The 25,470-nt window shown below is 46.2% G+C and overlaps 1 protein-coding gene across 1 annotated transcript in view; it reads left to right on the top strand.

The window, feature by feature from the left end:
* Positions 1 to 25,470, top strand: part of myo16 (myosin XVI) — an 875,686-nt gene that overhangs the window by 357,098 nt on the left and 493,118 nt on the right. Inside the window, exon 10 of the mRNA XM_072476270.1 lies at positions 13,440 to 13,590. Within this exon, the coding sequence (XP_072332371.1) occupies positions 13,440 to 13,590 (151 nt within the window). The remainder of the gene's footprint in view (positions 1 to 13,439; positions 13,591 to 25,470) is intronic.

Below are 25,470 nucleotides of genomic sequence, written 5' to 3'. Positions count from 1 at the left end.
ATAGAAAGCAAAGAGTGGGGATTAATGGGTGTTTCTCTGGTTGGCAATCAGTAGCTAGTGGTGTCCCTCAGGAATCAGTGTTGGGCCCACAACTGTTCACAATTTACATAGATGATTTGGAGTTGGGGGCCAAGGGCAATGTGTCCAAGTTTGCAGACGACACTAAGATAAGTGGTAAAGCAAAAAGTGCAGAGGATACTGGAAGTCTGCAGAGGGATTTGGATAGGCTAAGTGAATGGGCTAGGGTCTGGCAGATGGAATACAATGTTGACAAATGTGAGGTTATCCATTTTGGTCGGAATAACAGCAAAAGGGATTATTATTTAAATGATAAAATATTAAAACATGCTGCTGTGCAGAGAGACCTGGGTGTCCTCGTGCATGAGTCGCAAAACGTTGGTTTACAGGTGCAACAGGTGATTAAGAAGGCAAATGGAATTTTGTCCTTCATTGCTAGAGGGATGGAGTTTAAGACTAGGGAAGTTCTGCTGCAATTGTTTTTGGGTGTTAGTGAGGTCACACCTGGAGTATTGTGTTCAGTTTTGGTCTCCTTACTTGAGAAAGGATGTACTGGCACTGGAGGGTGTGCAGAGGAGATTCACTAGGTTAATCCCAGAGCTGAAGGGGTTGGATTACGAGGAGAGGTTGCGTAGACTGGGACTGTACTCGTTGGAATTTAGAAGGATGAGGGGGGATCTTATAGACACATATAAGATTATGAAGGGAATAGATTGGATAGATGTGGGCAGGTTGTTTCCACTGGCGGGTGAAAGCAGAACTAGGGGGCATAGCCTCAAAATAAGGGGAAGTAGATTTAGGACTGAGTTTAGGAGGAACTTCTTCACCCAAAGGGTTGTGAATCTATGGAATTCCTTGCCCAGTGAAGCAGTTGAGGCCCCTTCATTAAATGTTTTTAAGATAAAAATAGATAGTTTTTTGAAGAATAAAGGGATTAAGGGTTATGGTGTTCGGGCCGGAAAGTGGAGCTGAGTCCACAAAAGATCAGCCATGATCTCATTGAATGGTGGAGCAGGCTCGAGGGGCCAGATGGCCTACTCCTGCTCCTAGTTCTTATGTTCTTAATTGGGCTGGGAGGGGTTTTTGGGCTGGGAGGGGTTATCAGGTTGGTTTGGGTGGTGTTGGCTGTGAGGGGATTGTTGGGAGTTTCAGGGGTGTGGCGGTTAGTAAGGACAGGTTGAGGAGGAGGAGCCCGTGTTTCATGGGAGTAATTCGGATGGCGGGAGCTAGTCAGATTGTGCCGGTGCAGGGGAGTCATGGGTTCACTGGGAAGTCAGGGGGTCAGCAGGGGATTTGGGAGGGTCAGTTGTAAAGTTACCCAGGAGTTAGACCAGGATTTTTCTGTCTAACATTTCCGAGGTCACTACTCCGATAAATAAGTCAGAACTGTCTGAAGCCACCAACGCTAACTCAGAATCGGAGACTTATTCTGGAGGGTCTCGGGAGTGGGGAAAATCCCAGAAATGGACTTTAATGGAAGGATTGCTCTTTGCATATTTTCTCATTTTGTATCTAAAATTGAGCACAGGGAAATTACCTTTAAGCATAGAAGAGAAAGAATAAGAGATGTAAAAATAATGAAAATGGAGAAGGGGCAGAAAAACAGTTAAAGAAAGTCTTGCATGTTATCACATAGAAATGTTGTAAAGCAGGGACCACATGATGTCAGCTCGGGAGCTGCTGCGTTTTCACCAGCTCCATCTCTACTTGTCTTTTAATCCTTGATGTTATCCTGATGCACATCCCATAACTACGTACCTTGGGGTATATGTCTTTTTTCTATGTCCCTGGAGGATTCTGGCAACATTTTAGAGAAGAGGGACCGAGTTAAATCAAAAAATACTTGTTTGATTGAGGCGGTCAGAGGTGACTGGGGTGGGGCCCAACTTGCAGTGGCAGGGTTTCTGGTGAGCGGGCTTATGCCTCGGTGGTACTGTCAGCATTAGGATGATGGTTACCATTGCAAATGGTGTTGTGCACGGTGGTCTCGGCTCTGTCGGGTAGATTGTTGGTACTCACTTTGGTGAACTGCGAAATATCCTTGAGAGAATAGTGGAAGTGGCGAAGTGAATTCTGTTATTTGATAGAGCAATTTCCCTGGTGAGAACTCGCCTTCGGCCCTTGGAAATCCTATTGCATGGTATGTCTTTTATCCTGACCGACTTGGGCAATAGGGGACGGAAAAGGAGCGTTCGTACACCCGGTCTCCTGTGTGGGGGAGAAATTCCTGACCAATTTTGAGAGTTGGCTGCTATGCTTTCGCAATCTTGATTTGAAGGCTGGGCCTTTCAGTCTCGATAGAGCACATTGTGTCTGGTCTTCAAGGCCTGGGGTCGGTTGGATGTTGCCTTGTCCTCAATGCTCATTGTGAGGGTTTGAAGGCAGCTGGATGCATTGAGTCATCCCTCCTACTGGTGCCTAGGTTCCTTGCTGCCTGAGCATCGGGTTGAGTGTGGGGGGGCGTGTGAAGACGGTTCATTTGATGGAACTTTAGAGGGATCCTTATGTTGCTCGACGATCCTGTAATGGCTTTGACCTTTCCAAGTCCATCAGCAGCCAACCAGGTGTTATTATCTAAGATGGTGTTATTATCCTGCAGTTCATCAATAATCCTGAACTTTATTCCCTTGTGATTGTGTTGTTAATTTTATTCTATTGTCATTTTTCCCTGACAAGGGTACGTGGTATATGAGCATGAATGCCAGGGTCACCTGTTATTCTGTTTTGGCAGAAACCATATTGAGTCGGTAATGTGACCCTTTTTCATGTGCTGTAATCCTTGCATTTACAAAGAGGAGGTGCATTTTAGACACCCACTCACTTTGTTTGTGACAGTAAGAAGTCTTACAACAGCAGATTAAAGTTCAATAGGTTTGTTGCAAATCATGCGCTTTCGGAGCACTGCTCTTTCCTCAGGTATTTTCACCTGATGAAGGAGCTGTGCTCTGAAAGTTTGTAAGACTTCTTACTGTGCCCATCCCAGTCCAATGCCGGCATCTCCACATCATGGCTCATTTGCAGAGAAGATGAGCAGAGCCACTGCAGGTTGGTGGATGCTAAGGTTAGTTAAGTTGTCACTTGGATTGAGGAAATCCCCCAGTCAGAGGTATCTATCAGGTTTTCATTTTGCTTTTTTTTGCTTTGAGTTTAGAGAATCCATGCTCGTCTCATATGAACGTCCGGGCAGATCATGTACCCTAGACAGGACTGGGGGCTGAATCTTCCGCCTCGTTATGGCGGAAATGTGAATCGCGATCGGGCGGAGAATCGGGCGTCTGGCCAAAATAGAGGTCTGCACCCGATGTCGATTGGGTGCCCTGCTCCAGTTCCTCCATGGCAGCGACAATGAGGTTTGCGCTCCACACTGGTGGGGCCATGCAAAACCGGCATTAAATGTGATTCGTGGGTTGGACACAGTATGCTCCACCCATCGCAATGCTCCACTCCTCTCAGACGGTCTCGCGGGCGTGAATTACGCCAAGTATTTACAAATGGGGACTGGGTGAATGGCTGCAGAAGGTGAGTGGGAGGCTAAAAGAACACTGAAAAACCTTTTAAAACTGCCGGGCTTGCTGAGGGGACGGAGGGGGGACGGAGGGGGGGCGGGGGGGGGTGGGGCTGAGGGGACGGAGGGGGGGCTGAGGGGACGGAGGGGGGACGGAGGGGGGGTGGGGGGGGCGGGGGGGGGTGGGGGGGCGGGGGGGTGGGGGGGGCGGGGGGGGGGGGGCGGGGGGGGGGGGCGGGGGGGGTGGCTGCCCGGGCAGGGGTTGTAGCGGGGAGTGACTTGTTGCCAAGGGTGTTAAGGTTAGGTTGGAATTGGGGTGTCCTAGCTCAGACCACCATTGCTGCAGTCTGCCTTTTAAACACACCCCATTGACACTTATTACAGGCCCCTGGCTGCTCACACTGCTGAGTGCTGCCTGTATCATTTAAGTGCTCGGAAGACCTCTGGTCATCTGGTAGCCTACCAAGGCTGCCCCTCTGGACACCCTCATACCTCGGCTGTATCATTAAGGGCCAAGTTCAATCAGCAGCCAAACAGGTGTTGGCACCCCTTAGAGCAATGCCCCATTGCAGAGGAAGTCGGGGATCAACAGAGCTCACCCCCAACCAGAGGACACCTGCATCATGGCCTTCAGAGCCCTCCCTGGTGCTCTGCGTTTCTCAGCGCAGAATCCTCACCATTGACCACAAGCCTTCCTGATCACCAGCTGGCTCTTCTTGTTGAGGCTGGCAGTGCTGATTGCATCACATCCCAGGTGATGTTAGGAGGGCAGGCTTGAGTCTGCGGCCCGCCCTGGCATGGAGCTGTAGGTCTGCCTTTGATTCCCGCCTCGGGGGACAGGCCTTCTCTGAGCCATCTCCTGGCTGAAGTGAGTGTGTGGTAAGTGGAATGCTTAGAACAGCTCCCACTGCCAGGCTCCTTGGTGCTAACTCTGGTGTTTAGAGTGACCCGAGGGCCAGGAATTGCTCTCAATTCGCTCCGGCATAGTGCTGGCCAATTTGCATGTCCTGACTCACTTACCGAATAGCACCCCCAATGTGAACACGAATTGCATGCAATTCATTCCCAGCAGCAACACTTGGGTGCGATTCTCTAGCCATGTTACGTTCTCGCGCAAGCGAAGCGAGGCCGGTGAATAGCGGGAGAAGTCAAAAATGAGATCCACATCTGGCACCAAACAGTTTGTGATGCAGCCGGCCCACTCCTGTAGGCGAAATCGGGATCTCTCCATAGCATGACGAGAAACCAATTATCGCCACTTAAGCCCAATTTCCATACAATTAGCGGGAGCCACCCCATATCCAACGGCCTCCTATCGTTTACTGGCCTCCCCAGCAAGTGCTCGCCGATTAGTACTCCTTTTGAAAAGCATGAACCTGGCAGAAGGACTTCTGTGGGGAGCCGAGGAGGTGAGTAGCCATTTTGCTCACAGGCAAAGAGCCCATGGGCGCTGGTCTTGTCACCCCAGTGTTCGGTGGGGGCGTGAGGGACCTCCAGATGGGGCGGAGGATTGCTCATAGGAAATTGGCATTCGTGGTTAAGTAAGCACTTCACACAATCCAAGTGGACCCCCGTGGATGGGCGGGCCATGTAGCATGTGGGGGTCATTGCCTAGCATCCCAAACAAACACTGATACCTGGACATTGTGCGTGAATAATGCAGGAGGCAATACCACATACGTAACATCCGAACACCGATGGGATGGGACACAGCTCCGGGGACATGCCCACGGCAGGAGGGTCAGTGAGCACCATGGGGAGAGTAGGAAGCCTGGACAGATGGGCAAAGGCACCGGAGGTCAGTCCGCATTGCGGAAGAAAGTGACAGAAGCATCATAATTTTTGTGCAAAAAGGTGTTAAATGTTTTGTACAGTACCCCACCCTAGCAGTGTTGGCCTCGGTGCCATGCATTGCCGGTGCCGTCCCCTGCACCATAGCCTCTGGGACTCCTCCAATTGGCAATGGACCAGCTGGAGTGACACTAACAACTCCTCCAGAATGTCCCGGCTGCTCCCTATTGTCTCGATCAGCTCCAAGTACCTCTGTATCACAGGCTCAGCATTAGGCTGGGACCCAGCTGGGTCCTGGGATCCAGCAGACCACCGACTGCTGTCTCGCTTGCGGGTTCCTGCCTCCACCTGATGTGCATCATCAACGGTGTGGTGCCCACCAGATTGTGCCCCCAAAGCCTGTCCACTAACATTTCCCACCAAGGTGCGTGTATCTGCGCAGGTGAATGGTGGGGATGACAGCTGTGCTGCAACTACAATAGTTGCATCCTCGGAGCTCTCCTTCGAGGTGGTCTCCTGGGAGGCAGAAGAGCCAGCCGCCCGGGATGGGTTGGCGACGTCAGCTGTAGGACCTACAGGAGAATGGACATGTGGTCAGTGGGAGGGATGAGTCAGTCAGTAAGGCAATAACAACTCACGTTTGACAGATCCTTCAGGTGGAGCCTGGTGGTTCCCCACATCTGCGACGTCCGTGTGGGTGACTGATCTGTCCATGCCCACCCCAGTCACCGCCAGGGCACGCTCCTCGAAGGAGGTGAAGATACTTAAGTCCGGCACCCCTCCGCCAGTATGGGCTCTCTCCCAATGATTATGGGAGAGCTTTTCCTGAGGAGACACTGAGAGGCATCATTAGCCACACGCATGGTTCACAGGGGGGCGGGTTGGAGTGGCAGGGGGATGTGAAGTGAGGGTTGGGGGGGTTGGTTGAAGGGGGAGGGAGTGGAGGAAGGTTTGGTGGATGATCCCTTGTGGGGAGGAGGGGTGGGGGGGCTGGAGGTAGTGGGGCTTCGGTGTCTACTCGTGCTGCCCGGTATAGGCCTTTGACCTTTTTTGGCAATTGAGGCCAGTCCTCCTGGCCACACTACCTGAGCTGATCCCAGGCAGCAGGAATGTTAGGTAAATGACATCAAGCAATGAGATGTATGATCAATTAATATGATAATTAATTTTGGCAATACTGGTTCAGGAAACAATATTTATGAGAATATTTCTTCAGTGAATACCATGAAATCTTTAAACTCCACTTGAACTTCCAGAACAGAAGGACATTATTCTATCATCCCATCCAACAAAACTTACTCAGACTTAATTCTATTGTACTCATGGAAGAGAGTTTTTTCTGTCCATGAACAGTACAACTTAAGATCCACATGTGGACCTATCCGCAACTTAAATGGTATTTAGTTGCCTGGGCTGTTTTTAAGTGAAGTCTAAAATGAAGGGGAAATAAATGGGGAAAAAAACTGATTAACTTCTCAGTTTTGTGTCACATCAAAGATTAGAAAGATAAATGGCACAATAATTCATTCATTCTAATGTTAATTCAGTAGGCTAAGTTGCTGCCCAAATGTTTTATGACTTCCACAAACAACTTTTTCAGTTAAATAACAAAAACAGAAAATGCTGGACAATCTCAGCAGGCCTGACATAATCTGTGGAGAGAAAACGGAGCTAATGTTTCGACTCTGGATGATTCTTTGTCAAAATCTTTCAGTCGGCAGTCTGAATTTTGAGAATTATCCTTCGCCTTTTAAATAATTCATATGAAATGTTCAAGTTTATGTAGTTTAACTTCTGGAATATGCCCAAGAGACAATATAGTCTCTACAGTGGTTAACACTGCTGCCTTGCAGTGGCAGAGACCCAGGTTCAATTCCTACCTTGAGTGACTGTGTGGCGTTTGTACATTCTCCCTATGTCTGCATGGGTTTCCTCCGAGTGCTCCGGTTTCCTCTCACAATCCAACTGGCCATGCTAAATTGCCCCTTAATGACCAGGGAAGTGTAGGTCAGGTAGGGCTACGGGGATAGGACTGGGCAGTGGGCCTCGGTAGGGTGCCCTTTCAGAAGGACAGACCCGATGGGCCAAGTTGCCTCCTTCTGCACTGTAGAGATTCTATGATTCTTAGAAATGAATTACATTTGGCTCTAGTATTCAGGATGCAATATGGATATTGGCCAAGGAGAAACTGCAATATTGATGTCTCATTCTTTTAACAGGATATGGAGGTCGATAAATTCATCATACCTGAATGAAGAGTCTTTGTACTGATGGGATTAGTTCTACAGCTGTCTGTTATTTGATCAATATCCCTGCTGAGTACAGTATGGGAATCAGCCAATAGCACCCATAATTACACACAACTCTCTGCAACAAATCATTAATATTTTTTTTGTTTAGCCTGCTCCCTCCACAAAGTGTGTTGCCTAAATTAGGCTTCTTAACACTGCTATCATGTCTTTGCTCTATGCAATCTATGAGTCAGAAATTTATCAATATTCTCTTTGTATTATTTTGATTTTCATCTGGCTTTTACATGCATAAAATAGAATACAAAATCCAAGTGACCGTAAAACTTTGCAACCCATTATCTGTTGAGATACAAAGTGTGGTCTTAAGTGCTGCTGATAATGCCTAAATCAGAAGAGTCGCCTTGATTTTGAATTTAAGTTTCCCCTAACTGCGAACCTTTTTCGGCAAAAGACAGCAGTAGCCAGGTTCATGGCACCGTGGCTGGCTCTGCTATGCAGAAGGGTGGGAAAAAGAGTGGAAGGGCTATAGTCATAGGGGATTCAATCGTAAGGGGAGTAGATAGGCGGTTCTGTGATCGAAAACGAGACTCTCGAATGGTATGTTGCCTCCAAGGTGCACGGGTCAGGGATGTCTCAGATCGGCTGCAGAACATTCTGAAGGGGGAGGTTGAACAGTTGTCGTGGTGCATATAGGCACCAATGATAAAGGTAAAAAACGGGATGAGGTCCTACAAGCAGAATTTAGGGAGTTAGGAGCCAAGTTTAAAAAGTCAGACTTCAGAGGTAGTAATTTCAGGATTGCTACCAGTGCCACGTGGTAGTCAGAGTAGAAATGAAAGAATAGGCAGGATGAATGCGTGGCTTGAGAGATGGTGCAGGAGGGAGGGGTTCAGATTTTTGGGACATTGGGAATGGTTCTGTGGAGATGGGACTACTACAAATTGGACGGTCTACACCTGGGCCGGACTGGAACCAATGTCCTTGGGGGTGCTTTTGCTAACGCTGTTGGGGAGGGTTTAAACTAATATGGCAGGGGGATGGGAACCAAATGAGGAGGTTAGTGGACAGCAAGGAGGTAGTAACTAAAGCCTGTAAGGAATTAGATCATGAAGTCAGCGTGACTAAGGGGAAGAGTAGGCAGGGAGCAGATGATGAACGCAAAGGGGCTGGTGGTCTGAGGTACATTTGTTTTATAGAACATAGAACATACAGCGCAGTACAGGCCCTTCGGCCCACGATGTTGCACCGAAACAAAAGCCATCTAACCTACACTATGCCATTATCATCCATATGTTTATCCAATAAACTTTTAAATGCCCTCAATGTTGGCGAGTTCACTACTGTAGCAGGTAGGGCATTCCACGGCCTCACTACTCATTGCGTAAAGAACCTACCTCTGACCTCTGTCCTATATCTATTACCCCTCAGTTTAAAGTTATGTCCCCTCGTGCCAGCCATTTCCATCCGCGGGAGAATGCTCTCACTGTCCACCCTATCCAACCCCCTGATCATTTTGTATGCCTCTATTAAGTCTCCTCTTAACCTTCTTCTCTCCAACGAAAACAATCTCAAGTCCATCAGCCTTTCCTCATAAGATTTTCCCTCCATACCAGGCAACATCCTGGTAAATTTCCTCTGCACCCGCTCCAAAGCCTCCACGTCCTTCCTATAATGCGGTGACCAGAACTGTACGCAATACTCCAAATGCGGCCGTACCAGAGTTCTGTACAGCTGCAACATGACCTCCCGACTCCGGAACTCAATCCCTCTACCAATAAAGGCCAACACTCCATAGGCCTTCTTCACAACCCTATCAACCTGGGTGGCAACTTTCAGGGATCTATGTACATGGACACCTAGATCCCTCTGCTCATCCACACTTTCAAGAACTTTACCATTAGCCAAATATTCCTCATTCCTGTTATTCCTTCCAAAGTGAATCACCTCACACTTCTCTACATTAAACTCCATTTGCCACCTCTCAGCCCAGCTCTGCAGCTTATCTATATCCCTCTGTAACCTGCTACATCCTTCCACACTATCGACAACACCACCGACTTTAGTATCGTCTGCAAATTTACTCACCCACCCTTCTGCGCCTTCCTCTAGGTCATTGATAAAAATGACAAACAGCAACGGCCCCAGAACAGATCCTTGTGGTACTCCACTTGTGACTGTACTCCATTCTGAACATTTCCCATCAACCACCACCCTCTGTCTTCTTTCAGCTAGCCAATTTCTGATCCACATCTCTAAATCACCCTCAATCCCCAGCCTCCGTATTTTCTGCAATAGCCTACCGTGGGGAACCTTATCAAACGCTTTGCTGAAATCCATATACACCACATCAACTGCTCTACCCTCATCTACCTGTTCAGTCACCTTCTCAAAGAACTCAATAAGGTTTGTGAGGCATGCCTACCCTTCACAAAGCCATGCTGACTATCCCTGATCATATTATTCCTATCTAGATGATTATAAATCTTGTCTCTTATAATCCCCTCCAAGACTTTACCCACTACAGACGTGAGGCTCACCGGTCTATAGTTGCCGGGGTTGTCTCTGCTCCCCTTTTTGAACAAAGGGACCACATTTGCTGTCCTCCAGTCCTCTGGCACTATTCCTGTAGCCAATGATGACATAAAAATCAAAGCCAAAGGTCCAGCAATCTCTTCCCTGGCCTCCCAGAGAATCCTAGGATAAATCCCATCAGGTCCCGGGGACTTATCTATTTTAAGCCTGTCCAGAATTGCCAACACCTCTTCCCTATGTACCTCAATGCCATCTATTCTATTAGCCTGGGTCTCAGCATTCTCCTCCACAACATTATCTTTTTCCTGAGTGAATACTGACGAAAAATATTCATTTAGTATCTCGCCTATCTCTTCAGACTCCACACACAATTTCCCATCCCTGTCCTTGACTGGTCCTACTCTTTCCCTAGTCATTCGCTTATTCCTGACATACCTATAGAAAGCTTTTGGGTTTTCCTTGATCCTTCCTGCCAAATAATGCAAGAAGTGTAGTAGGTAAGGCAGATGAACTTAGGGCTTGGATTAGTACCTGGGAGTATGGTGTTATTGCTATTACTGAGACTTGGTTGAGGGAAGGGCATGATTGGCAACTAAATATCCCAAGATATCGATGCTTCAGGCGGGATAGCGAGGGAGGTAAAAGGGGTGGAGGAGTTGCATCACTGGTCAGAGAGGATACCACAGCTTAACTGAAGGAGGGCACTATGGAGGACTCGAGCAGTGAGGCGATATGGGCAGAGCTCAGAAATAGGACGGGTGCGGTAACAATGTTGGGGCTGTATTACAGACCTCCCAACAGTGAGCGTGAGATAGAGGTTCAAATATATAAACAGATTATGGAAAGATGCAGGAGCAACAGGGTGGTGGTGATCGGAGATTTTAATTTTCCCAACATTGACTGGGATACACTTCGTGTCAGAGGTCTAGATGGAGCAGAATTTGTAAGGAGCATCCAGGAGGGTTTTCTAGAGCAGTATGTAAATAGTCCAACTCGGGAAGGGGCCATACTGGACCTGATGTTGGGGAATGAGCCCGGAAAGGTGGTTGAAGTTTCACTCGGGGATTACTTTGGGAATAGTGATCACAATTCCGTAAGTTTTAGAATACTCATGGACAAAGACGAGAGTGGTCCTAAAGGAAGAGTGCTAAATTGGGGGAAGGCCAACTATACCAAAATTCGGCAGGAGCTGGGGCATGTGGATTGGGAGCAGCTGTTTGAAGATAAATCCACATTTGATATGTGGGAGGCCTTTAAAGAGAGGTTGATTAGTGTGCAGGACAGACATGTCCCTGTGAAAATGAGGGATAGAAATGGCAAGATTAGTGAACCATGGATGAAAAGTGACATTCTGAGACTAGCTAAGAGGAAGCATACATAAGGTTTTGGCGTCTGAAGACAGACGAAGCTTTGGAAGAATATCGGGAATGTAGGACCAAACTGAAACGAGGAATCAAGAGGGCTAAAAGGGGTCATGAAATATCTTTCTCAAACAGGGTTAAGGAAAATCCCAAAGCCTTTTATTCAGATATAAGGAGCAAGAGGGTAACTAGAGAAAGCATTGGCCCACTCAAGGACAAAGGAGAAAAGACATGCGTGGAGTCAGAGAAAATGGGTGAGATTCTTAACGAGTACTTTGCATCGGTATTTACCGAGGAGAGGGACATGACAGGTGTTGAGGTTAGGGATAGATGTTTGATTACTCAAGGTCAAGTCGGCATAAGGAGGGAGGATGTGTTGGGTATTCTAAAAGGCATTAAGGTGGACAAGTCCCCACGTCCGGATGGGATCTATCCCAAATTACTGAGGGAAGTGAGAGTGGAAATAGCTGGGGCCTTATCAGATATCTTTGCAGCATCCTTGAACACGGGTGAGGTACCGGAGGACTGGAGAATTGCTAATGTTGTCCCCTTGTTTAAGAAGGGTAGCAGGGATAATCCAGGTAATTATAGACCGGTGAGCCTGAAGTCAGTGGTAGGGAAGCTGCTGGAGAAGATACTGAGGGATAGGATCTATTCCCATTTGGAAGAAAATGGACTTATCAGTGATAGGCAACATGGTTTTGTGCCGGGAAGGTCATGTCTTACCAACTTAATAGAATTCTTTGAGGAAGTGACAAAGTTGATTGATGAGGGAAGGGTTGTAGATGTCATATACATGGACTTCAGTAAGGCATTTGATAAGGTTCCCCATGGTAGGCTGATGGAGAAAGTGAAGTCTCATGGGGTCCAGGGTGTACTAGCTAGATGGATAAAGAACTGGCTGGGCAACAGGAGACAGAGAGTAGTAGTGAAAGGGAGTTTCTCAAAATGGAGAACTGTGACCAGTGGTGTTCCACAGGGATCCGTTCTGGGACCACTGCTGTTTGTGATATACATAAATCATCTGGAGGAAGGCATAAGTGGTCTGATTAGCAAGTTTGCAGATGATACTAAAATTGGTGGAGTAGCAGATAGTGAAGGAGACTGTCAGAGAATACAGCAGAATATAGATAGATTGGAGAGTTGGGCGGAGAAATGGCAGATGGAGTTCAATCCGGGCAAATGCGAGGTGATGCATTTTGGAAGATCCAATTCAAGAGCGAACTATACGGTAAATAAAAAAGCAGTGGGGAAAATTGATGTACAGAGAGATCTGGGCGTTCAGGTCCATTGTACCCTGAAGGTGGCTGCGCAGGTCGATAGAGTGGTCAAGAAGGCATACTGCATGCTTTCCTTCATCAGAAGGGGTATTGAGTTCAAGAGTTGGCAGGTCAAGTTATAGTTGTATAAGACTTTGGTTTGGCCACATTTAAAATACTGCGTACAGTTCTGGTCGCCACATTCCCAAAAGGATGTGGATGCTTTGGAGAAGGTGCAGAGGAGGTTCACCAGGATGTTGCCTGGTATGGAGGGTGCTAGCTATGAAGAGAGGGTGAGTAGATTAGGATTATTTTCATTAGAAAGACGGAGGTTGAGGGGGGACCTCATTGAGGTCTACAAAATCATGAGAGGTAAAGATAGGGTGGATAGCAAGAAGCCTTTTCCCAGAGTGGGGGACTCAATTACTCGGGGTCACCTGTTCAAGGTGAGAGGGGAAAAGCTTAAGGGAGATATGCCTGGAACGCATTGCCGGCAGAGGTGGTAGAGGCAGGCACGATAGCATCATTTAAGATGTATCTAGACTGATACATGAATGGGCAGGGAGCAGAGGGATACAGTTCCTGAGAAAATAGGCGACAGTTTTAGGTAGAGGATCTGGATCGGCGCAGGCTTGGAGGGCCGAAGGGCCTCTTCCTGTGCTGTAATTTTTCTTTGTTCTTTGAAAGTGGTCTAATTTATTTATATATCTTAACCCCTCAGGAACCCCCTCGCCCTTCCCATTGCAAAACAAGATAGCCTGTTGGAAAAAGATACAATGTTTAGAGACACCTCTGGGAGCTTGTGCAAACAAAATTCACAAGACAGTCACTCCGACAACCTAACAGTGAATGGCACATCCAAACTTGAGCAGGTACGTATAATTGTTTTTCTTTGGATAACATTTTAAGTCATATTTACAAAACCTAGATGTTATAATAAAGCTATAATAGAGTCACTGCAGAACACATTGTTTCTTTGCTACCGATATAAGATTGTGGGATAGCGACTGAGCTTTTTTTCTTATTTGCTGTTGAGAACTTGCATTTTTTAAATTGTTGAGTTGGTTCACAATCATTGACTTGACTTTTTGCTTAACATTTAAATATAGATCTGATTGCATACGGTGTTCCACAAGTATGTAGATTACCAAAAACATTTTTTCATTGATATGTATTCAAGACATTTTAAAAGACTTCTTTCCGCAGGCTGTCAAGAAGAATTTCTTTAAATCCGGTGTAACTAGCACAGCACTTCAGAAAGCTTATATCAGCTGTTATTATTTATTGCATCCCAGAGTAATAGCTATTGGCATTTCTCACAAAGTTATATTTGGTAATCTGAGCTGAGCATATTTTGAGAAAAACACCCGCCATTGTGCTTTTTAATCCAGTGCTATCCAGTGGCAATGTTTATCTGTCAATTTGGTGGTTCACAAGGATTCAAGTGTATCTTTGCATTAACTTGAATTTTAAAACATCTCTGAACAATAAGTGAAAGAATTCAAAGAATTTATTGAAAGAAATATTTGAAATTATACATTCAGCAGAAATATTTCAAAGTGCTCATAATTAAGAGTTATACATACATTCATGCATGTATGTTCTGAGCATGCACAGTTAATAACATCATTATTATCTTGATGTTTGTCTTTCTTTGTAAATGCCTCCCAATATGTAATAGATTTTGCTGATGATATCAGCAGGAAATGCAGGGGGGTTACGATTGATGAACAAGATCACTTGGTCCCAGTGACCTATCTGCTCAGATGGTGGAAATTCCAACGGTATTGTGTTGAGCCTCATTATTCCTGACATTGTGAGGCTCCACCCAATCGAATGAACTGCTGCAGGGTCTGAGTGTCCATCTAATTCACCTACCAACTGAATTGATTTTGCGTGTTTTGCAGTGGTGGAGGCAGCTCACCATTTTCCTGTCACTATCAACGGGTTTCCCGTTGTTTGCACCCTCTGCCACTGGGGAACCCGTGGTGGGAGGGTCGTCAGCGGCGTGAATGTTTGGAAAATGTTATCCTGTATCAATGTTATGGAGACCCACAGCAAAAGTTTATTGCGTCACGGTTACATTCAAGATGTGAAAACATGCCTGTACCACAGGGTACACCAGAAAGCTAGGAGCATATGAGAGAGCTCGAGTTCATATATTGAAAGAATAATAATAATAACTAATAATATTTCAAAACTCAAAGGTGAAAGTGAAGAAGTGCGCACTCCGAATAAGGCATAATTTTTGAATACAAGGAAGCATTTTTCTCATGGTGATTCACTCACAACTAACAAACCTTCCTGCTCCCAATGTGCCATTCAAAACAATGGCCACCAAGCGAGGAACATTTCAACCCTCAACCACTAGAGGCAGCAGAAAGGTACAAATTTGGAATGAGAAACCAGATAAACAGTGAAACAATTGATGAGTACATAGAATCATAGAATTTACTGTGCAGAAGGAGGCCATTCGGCCCATCGAGTCCCTTGGCAAGAGCACCCCACTTAAGTCCATGCCTCCACCCTATCCCCGTAACCAGTAATCCCAGCTAACCTTTTTTTTGACACTTAAGGGCAATTTAGCATGGCCAATCCACCTAAACCGCATATCTTTGAACTATGGGAGGAAAATCAGAGCACCCGGAGGAAACCTAAGCAGACATGGGGAGAACGTGCAGACTCCGCACAGACAGTGACCCAAGCCGGGAATTGAATCTGGGACCCTGGAGTTATGAAGCAACAGTGCTAACCACTGTGCTACCGTACCACCCACGAAGAACTAAAGATGCTAACTTTCTCAATCTGGTATTAAAATTCCCAATTTTATCCCGAAATAATTGAGTGAAGAGCTTTTTTCCAGCTGCAGTTATCTTCCATGATTGACAACAGATGCAATGCTAAGTACTGTAGTGGTTTCAGAAACACAGCTTTAGTTTATTTGTTAAATCTAAATATGAGTAGCCTCTTTAAAGATAAATGTGTTGAAAATGAAAGATGTCAGCTGAGAATGTGGAATTTATCACTATTTGGTTTGGCTATCCCTTCAACAAAACACACCTATTTTTGTCTGAAGGAGAAATTAAATCTCCAGTAAAAACTTGAAGAAATGTGCAAAATGTGCTTGTATTTATCTGAGACACATATCCAGAATATTGATTTCATCAAACTTTTCAGAAAATTGCTTCTGTATAGACAAGCCATTATGGGCACAATTGAAGTAAATCAGAGCCACACTCAAGTATAAAAACAATCTTTGCATGCCTCAGTAAAAAGTACAAAAGGTGATTGTATTTCTCCACTACTTTAATATTCTCCCCAATGGCTCCCCTATTTTCATATGTGGCACTGAAGAATATATCATTACTTTGCAACTTTGGCACATTCTTAGACTGTGCATTACAAGACATATTTGCATGTGAATTGGTTGTTGAAAGAATCCAATCAAAGTTACCGAACACACACAATCTTATATTTGAAAGAGCGTACAAGATTTCTTTTATCATGAAGATGGCATTAGAAAGTGCTTGGGAATTCAACCCAATGCAAGTAACTTGTGCAACTTGTGTCCACATGGAAGGCTTCACCAAACCAAACATAAGAACATAAGAACTAGGAACAGGAGTAGGCCATCTGGCCCCTCAAGCCTGCTCCGCCATTTAATGAGATCATGGCTGATCTTTGTGGACTCAGCTCCACTCTCCGGCCCGTACACCATATCCCTGAATCCCTTTATTCTTTAGAAAGGTATCTATCTTTTTCTTAAAAACGTTTAAAGAAGGAGCCTCAACTGCTTCACTGGGCAAGGAATTCCAGAGATTCACAACCCTTTGGGTGAAGAGGTTCCTCCTACACTCCGTCCTAAATCTACTTCCCCTTATTTTGAGGCTATGCCCCCTAGTTCTGCTTTCCCCGACCTGTGGAAACAACCTGCCCGCATCTATCCTATCTATTCCCTTCATAATTTTATATGTCTCAATAAGATCCCCCCGCATCCTTTTAAATTCCAGTGAGTACAGTCCCAGTCTACTCAACCTCTCGTCATAATCTAATCCTCTCAACTCTGGGATCAACCTAGTGAATCTCCTCTGCACTCCCTCCAGTGCCAATAAGTCCTTTCTCAGGTAAGGAGACCAAAACTGAACACAATACTCCAGATGCGGCCTCACCAACACCCTATACAATTGCAGCATAACCTCCCTAGTCTTGAACTCCATCCCTCTAGCAATGAAAGACAAGACTCAGTTAGCCTTCTTAATCACCTGTTGCACCTGCACACCAACATTTTGCGACTCGTGCACCAGCACACCCAGGTCCCTCTGCACAGCAGCATGTTTTAACATCTTACCGTTTAAATAATAATCCATTCTGCTGTTATTCCTCCCAAAATGGATAGCCTCACACGTGGCAACATTGAATTCCATCTGCCAGACCCTAGCCCATTCACCTAACCTATCCAAATCCTTCTGCAGACTTCTGGTATCCTCTGCACTTTTTGCTTTACCACTCATCTTAGTGTCGTCTGCAAACTTTGACACATTGCACTTGGTCCCCAACTCCAAATCGTCTATGTAAATTGTGAACAACTGCGGGCCCAACACTGATCCTTGAGGGACCCCACTAGTTACAGGTTGCCAACCAGAGAAACACCCATTTATCCCCACTCTCTGCTATCTGTTAGTTAACCAAACCTCTACCCATGCTACCACTCTACCCTCAATGCCATGCATCTTTAGTTTATGCAGCAACCTTTTGTGTGGCACCTTGTCAAAAGCTTTCTGGAAATCCAGATATACCACATCTATTGGCTCCCCGTTATCTACTGCACTGGTAACGCCCTCAAAAAATTCTACCAAATTAGTCAGTCACGACCTACCCTTTGTGAACCCATGCTGCGTCTGCCCAATGGGACAATTTCCCTCCAGGTGCCCCGCTATTTCCTCCTTAATGAAAGATTCCAGCATTTTTCCTACAACCGAAGTTAAGCTTACCAGCCTATAATTACCCACTTTCTGCCGACCTCCTTTTTTAAACAGTTTGCTACTTTCAAGTCCTCTGGGACCACCCCAGAGTCCAGTGAATTTTGATAAATTATCACTAGTGCGTTTACAATTTCCCTAGCCATCTCTTTTAACACTCTGGGATGCATCCCATCAGGGCCAGGAGACTTGTCTACCTTTAGCCCCATTAGTTTGCCCAATACTGCCTCCTTAGTGATTACAATCATCTCAAGGTCCTCACCTATCATATCTTTATTTCCATCAGTCACTGGCATGTTATTTGTGTCCTCCACTGTGAAGACTGACCCAAAAAACTTGTTCAGCGCCTCAGCCATTTCCCCGTCTCCTATTATTAAATCTCCCTTCTCATCTTCCAAAGGACCAATATTTACCTTAGCCATTCTTTTTTGTCTTATATATTTGTAGAAGCTTTTACTATCTGCTTTTATGTTCTGAGCCAGTTTACTTTCATAGTCTACCTTACTCTTTATGGCTTTTTTAGTAGCTTTCTGTTGTCCCCTAAAGACTTCCCAGTCCTCTAGTCTCCCACTAATTTTTGCCACTTTGTATGTTTTTTTCTTCAATTTGATACTCTCCCTCACCTCCTTAGATATCCACGGTCGATTTTTCCCCTTTCTACCGTCTTTCTTTTTTGTCGGTATGAACCTTTCCTGAACACTGTGAAAGATCGCTCGGAAGGTTCTCCACTGTTCCTCAACTGCTTCACCATGAAGTCTTTGCTCCCCGTCTACCTTAGCTAGTTCTTCTCTCATCCCATTGTAATCGCCTTTGTTTAAGCACAAAACACTAGTGTTTGATTTTACCTTGTCATCCTCCAACTGTGTTTTAAATTCCACCATATTGTGGTTGCTCCTTCCAAGAGGATCCCGAACTATGAGATCATTAATCAATCCTGCCTCATTACACAGTACCAGATCTAGGAACGCTTGTTCTCTTGTAGGTTCCATTACATACTGTTCCAGGAAATTATCCCGGGCACATTCTATAAACTCCTCCTCAAGGCTGCCTTTACCAACCTGGTTAAACCAATCGATATGCAGATTAAAATCTCCCATGATAACCGCTGTACCATTTCTACATGCATCCGTTATTTCTTTGCTTATTGCCTGCCCTACCATCCTGTTACTATTTGGTAGCCTATAGACTACTCCTATCAGTGACCTTTTCGCCTTACCATTCCTGATTTCCACCCAAATTGATTCAACCTTGTCCTCCATAGCACCAATATCATCCCTTACTATTTCCTGGATGCCATCCTTAAACAACAAAGCTACACCACCGCCCTTACCGTCCATTCTATCCTTTCGTATAGTCTGATATCCTTGGATATTTAACTCCCAGTCGTGACCATCTTTTAACCATGTTTCAATAATGGCCACTAAATCATAGTCATTCACGATGATTTGCGCCATCAACTCATTTACCTTATTTTGTATACTACGAGCATTCAGGTAAAGTCCACTTGTGCTGTTTTTTATGTCTTTGTTATGAATCCTAACACCTTGATCAGTAACTTTTCGCAATTTATTTTTCCTCTTACCCTTTCTCCTAATTTTCCTTGTCTTTGAACCCATATCTCTACATAATAACCTGTCACGTAACCTGCTGCTTTGATCTCCATTAACCATTATACTGTCCGTAGCTTTACACTTCCCTTCCCCCCAACTTGCTAGTTTAAAGTCCTTGTGACCAACCTATTTATCCTATTCGCTAGAACACTGGTCCCAGAATGGTTCAGTTGAAGACCGTCCCAACGGTACAGGTCCCTCCTGCCCCAGTACTGATGCCAATGCCCCATGAAATGGAATCCCTCTTTCCCACACCACTCCTTTAGCCACGTGTTAACTTCCCTAATTTTCTCAACCCTATGCCAATTGGCACGTGGCTCGGTTGGTAATCCAGAGATTATAACCCTGGAGGACCTGCTCTTTAATTTAGTCCCTAGTGTTTGATAATCCCCAAACAGGTCCACTTTCCTAGTCTTACCTATGTTGATAGTCCCAACGTGGACCAAAACAACTGGATCCTCCCCCTCCCTCTCCAAAATCCTTTCAAGCCGATCAGAGATGTCCCTCACCCTGGCACCGGGCAGGCAACATATCATGCGGGACTCTCGATCTGGCTTACAAAGGATGTCATCAATCCCCCTAATTATAGAATCCCCTACAACTACCACTTGTCTTTTTGCTCCCCCCCTCTTGAATGGCTTCCTGTACCATGGTGCAGTGGTCAGTCAACGCATCCTCCCTACAGCCCTCTTCCTCATGCACACAGGGAGCAAGTACCTCATATCTGTTGGACAATGTCAAGGGCTGAGGCTCCTCAACTCCTAAACTCAGGATCCCCCTACCTGCCTCCCTTGCAGTCACACCACTCTGTCCCTGACCACTGTCCGAATTAACAGTACTTATTCTACCGGGTGTGACTGCCTCCTGAAACAAAGCGTCCAGGTAATTTTCCCCCTCCCTGATAGAACATAGAACATAGAACAATACAGCGCAGTACAGGCCCTTCGGCCCACGATGTTGCACCGAAACAAAAGCCATCTAACCTACACTATGCCATTATCATCCATATGTTTATCCAATAAACTTTTAAATGCCCTCAATGTTGGCGAGTTCACTACTGTAGCAGGTAGGGCATTCCACGGCCTCACTACTCTTTGCGTAAAGAACCTACCTCTGACCTCTGTCTTATATCTATTACCCCTCAGTTTAAAGTTATGTCCCCTCGTGCCAGCCATATCCATCCGCGGGAGAAGGCTCTCACTGTCCACCCTATCCAACCCCCGATCATTTTGTACGCCTCTATTAAGTCTCCTCTTAACCTTCTTCTCGCCAACGAAAACAACCTCAAGTCCATCAGCCTTTCCTCATAAGATTTTCCCTCCATACCAGGCAACATCCTGGTAAATCTCCTCTGCACCCGCTCCAAAGCCTCCACGTCCTTCCTATAATGCGGTGACCAGAACTGTACGCAATACTCCAAATGCGGCCGTACCAGAGTTCTGTACAGCTGCAACATGACCTCCCGACTCCGGAACTCAATCCCTCTACCAATAAAGGCCAACACTCCATAGGCCTTCTTCACAACCCTATCAACCTGGGTGGCAACTTTCAGGGATCTATGTACATGGACACCTAGATCCCTCTGCTCATCCACACTTTCAAGAACTTTACCATTAGCCAAATATTCCGCATTCCTGTTATTCCTTCCAAAGTGAATCACCTCACACTTCTCTACATTAAACTCCATTTGCCACCTCTCAGCCCAGCTCTGCAGCTTATCTATATCCCTCTGTAACCTGCTACATCCTTCCACACTATCGACAACACCACCGACTTTAGTATCGGCTGCAAATTTACTCACCCACCCTTCTGCGCCTTCCTCTAGGTCATTGATAAAAATGACAAACAGCAACGGCCCCAGAACAGATCCTTGTGGTACTCCACTTGTGACTGTACTCCATTCTGAACATTTCCCATCAACCACCACCCTCTGTCTTCTTTCAGCTAGCCAATTTCTGATCCACATCTCTAAATCACCCTCAATCCCCAGCCTCCGTATTTTTTGCAATAGCCTACCGTGGGGAACCTTATCAAACGCTTTGCTGAAATCCATATACACCACATCAACTGCTCTACCCTCGTCTACCTGTTCAGTCACCTTCTCAAAGAACTCAATAAGGTTTGTGAGGCATGACCTACCCTTCACAAAGCCATGCTGACTATCCCTGATCATATTATTCCTATCTAGATGATTATAATTCTTGTCTCTTATAATCCCCTCCAAGACTTTACCCACTACAGATGTGAGGCTCACCGGTCTATAGTTGCCGGGGTTGTCTCTGCTCCCCTTTTTGAACAAAGGGACCACATTTGCTGTCCTCCAGTCCTCTGGCACTATTCCTGTAGCCAATGATGACATAAAAATCAAAGCCAAAGGTCCAGCAATCTCTTCCCTGGCCTCCCAGAGAATCCTAGGATAAATCCCATCAGGTCCCGGGGACTTATCTATTTTCAGCCTGTCCAGAATTGCCAACACCTCTTCCCTACGTACCTCAATGCCATCTATTCTATTAGCCTGGGGCTCAGCATTCTCCTCCACAACATTATCTTTTTCCTGAGTGAAAACTGACGAAAAATATTCATTTAGTATCTCGCCTATCTCTTCAGACTCCACACACAATTTCCCATCCCTGTCCTTGACTGGTCCTACTCTTTCCCTAGTCATTCGCTTATTCCTGACATACCTATAGAAAGCTTTTGGGTTTTCCTTGATCCTTCCTGCCAAATACTTCTCATGTCCCCTCCTTGCTCGTCTTAGCTCTCTCTTTAGATCCTTCCTCGCTACCTTGTAACTATCCATCGCCCCAACCGAAACTTCACACTTCATCTTCACATAGGCCTCCTTCTTCCTCTTAACAAGAGATTCCACTTCCTTGGTAAACCATGGTTCCCTCGCTCGACGCCTTCCTCCCTGTCTGACCGGTACATACTTATCAAGAACACGCAGTAGCTGATCCTTGAACAAGCCCCACTTATCCAGTGTGCCCAACACTTGCAGCCTACTTCTCCACCTTATCCCCCCCAAGTCACGTCTAATGGCATCATAATTGCCCTTCCCCCAGCTATAACTCTTGCCCTGCGGTGTATACTTATCCCTTTCCATCATTAACGTAAACGTCACCGAATTGTGGCCACTGTCCCCAAAGTGCTCTCCTACCTCCAAATCCAACACCTGGCCTGGTTCATTACCCAAAACCAAATCCAATGTGGCCTCGCCTCTTGTTGGCCTGTCAACATATTGTTTCAGGAAACCCTCCTGCACACACTGTACAAAAAACGACCCATCTATTGTACTCGAACTATATCTTTTCCAGTCAATATTTGGAAAGTTAAAGTCTCCCATAATAACTACCCTGTTACTTTCGCTCATATCCAGAATCATCTTCACCATCCTTTCCTCTACATCCCTAGAACTATTAGGAGGCCTATAAAAAACTCCCAACAGGGTGACCTCTCCTTTCCTGTTTCTAACTTCAGCCCATACTACCTCGGAAGAAGAGTCCCCATCTAGCATCCTCTCCGCCACCGTAATACTGCTCTTGACTAGCAGCGCCACACCTCCCCCTCTTTTGCCTCCTTCTCTGAGCTTACTAAAACATCTAAACCCCGGAACCTGCAACATCCATTCCTGTCCCTGCTCTATCCATGTCTCCGAAATGGCCACAACATCGAAGTCCCAGGTACCAACCCATGCTGCCAGTTCCCCTACCTTGTTTCGTATACTCCTGGCATTGAAGTAGACACACTTCAAACCACCTACCTGAACACTGGCCCCCTCCTGCGACGTCAAATCTGTGCTCCTGACCTCTATACTCTCATTCTCCCTTACCCTAAAACTACAATCCAGGTTCCCATGCCCCTGCTGCATTAATTTAAACCCCCCCAAAGAGCACTAACAAATCTCCCCCCCAGGATATTTGTGCCCCTCAGGTTCAGATGTAGACCATCCTGTCTGTAGAGGTCCCACCTTCCCCAGAAAGAGCCCCAGTTATCCAGAAACCCTCCCGCCTGCACCATCCCTGTAGCCACGTGTTTAAATGCTCTCTCTCCCTATTCCTCATCTCACTATCACGTGGCACGGGCAACAACCCAGAGATAACAACTCTGTTTGTTCTAGTTCTGAGCTTCCATCCTAGCTCCCTGAAAGCCTGCCTGACATCCTTGTCCCCTTTCCTACCTATGTCGTTAGTGCCAATGTGGACCACGACATGGGGCTGCTCCCCCTCCCCCCTAAGGACCCGGAAAACACGATCCGAGACATCACATACCCTTGCACCTGGGAGGCAACATACCAAACATGAGTCTCTCACGCTCCCACAAAATCTCCTATCTGTGCCCCTGACTATAGAGTCCCCAATTACTAATGCTCTGCTCCTCTCCCCCCTTCCCTTCTGAGCAACAGGGACAGACTCCGTGCCAGAGGCCCGTACCCCATGGCTTACCCCTGGTAAGTCGTCCCCCCCACAAGTATCCCAAGCGGTATACTTGTTTCTCAGGGGAACGACCGCAGGGGATCCCTGCACTGACTGCTTTTTCCCAGTCCCTCTTACAGTTACCCACCTATCTCCAATCTTTGGTGTAACTAATTCCCTGAAGCTGCTATCTATGACCCCTTCTGCCTCCCGAATGATCCGAAGTTCTTCCAACTCCAGCTCCAGTTCCCTAACTCGGTCTTGGAGGAGCTGGAGATGGCAGCACTACCTGCAGGTAAAATCAGCAGGGGCACTAACGGCATCCCTCACCTCAAACATCCTGCAGGAGGAACATTGCACTCCCTTCCCTGCCATTCCTCTAACTTTCTACCAAGATCTGACTCACCAGCTGTTCTCACGCCGAAATCGATGTGCCGCAGTGTGTGCAGCTCGGTCTCCAGCTCATCAATTCTGAGCCGAAGTTCCTCGAGCAGCCAACACTTGCTGCAGATGTGGTCACTGACGGTCTCAATGGGATCCACCAGTTCCATCATCATACAGCAACAGCACATCACCTGTCCAGCCATATTCAACTAGTTAATGAATTTAAATAATAATTAAAAAACATTTTTTTTATAGAACCTCAAGGATAAACCCGAACACCAACAAAAACACAGCCCTCTCTCGCCACTCACCCAAACTCAGTCACTCACCTAAACTCAGATGCACTCTGTTCCAATCAGCACTCAGTCACTCACCTAAACTCAGATGCACTCTGTTCCAATCAGCACTCAGTCACTCACCTAAACTCAGATGTACTCTGTTCCAATCAGCACTCCGTGACTAAAGGTACTCCTGCCACACCTTTTGTGCTCTCACCTCTCCCAGCACTGTCCCGGCTCTCTCTCCGGGTGAAGAGCCAGCTGTCGTGGTGCACATAGGCACCAACGATATAGGTAAAAAACGGGACGAGGTCCTACAAGCTGAATTTAGGGAGCTAGGAGTTAAACTAAAAAGTAGGACCTCAAAGGTAGTAATCTCAGGATTGCTACCAGTGCCACGAGCTAGTCAGAGTAGGAATGTCAGGATAGAGAGGATGAATACGTGGCTCGAGAGATGGTGCAAGAGGGAGGGATTCAAATTCCTGGGACATTGGAACCGGTACTGGGGGAGGTGGGACCAGTACAAACCAGACGGTCTGCACCTGGGCAGGACTGGAACCGATGTCCTAGGGGGAGTGTTTGCTCGAGCTGTTGGGGAGAGTTTAAACTAATGTGGCAGGGGGATGGGAACCGATGCAGGAAGTTGGAAGGTAGTAAAACAGGGACAGAAATAAAAGGCAGTAAGGGGGAAAGTGTAAGGCAGAGAAGCCATAGTCAAAAATCAAAAAGGGCGACAGTACAAGGTACAGTGACTGAGGGGAGCTCAGTGAATAGGACCAGGAATACTAAAAGAAATAAAACGGGAAGTGAAAACATTAATGGTAAGCGATGCATCAGGTTGTTACAGGAAGATATGGGTTCGACGACAAGGAAAATTAGGAGAAAGGTTAAGAGGAAATATAACTTAGGAGAGGTTACTGATCGAGGTGTTAAGATTAAGAACAGAGGTAAAAATGCCAACATAAGTGTACTTTACCTGAATGCTAGTAGTATTCGGAATAAGGTAAATGAGTTGATGGCACAAATCATCGTGAATGACTATGATTTAGTGGCAATTACTGAAACTTGGTTAAAGGATGGTCACGACTG

Source organism: Scyliorhinus torazame, chromosome 15, assembly GCF_047496885.1.
Source record: "Scyliorhinus torazame isolate Kashiwa2021f chromosome 15, sScyTor2.1, whole genome shotgun sequence".
Taxonomy (NCBI): domain Eukaryota; kingdom Metazoa; phylum Chordata; class Chondrichthyes; order Carcharhiniformes; family Scyliorhinidae; genus Scyliorhinus; species Scyliorhinus torazame.
This window is presented reverse-complemented; position numbering and strand designations above follow the sequence as displayed.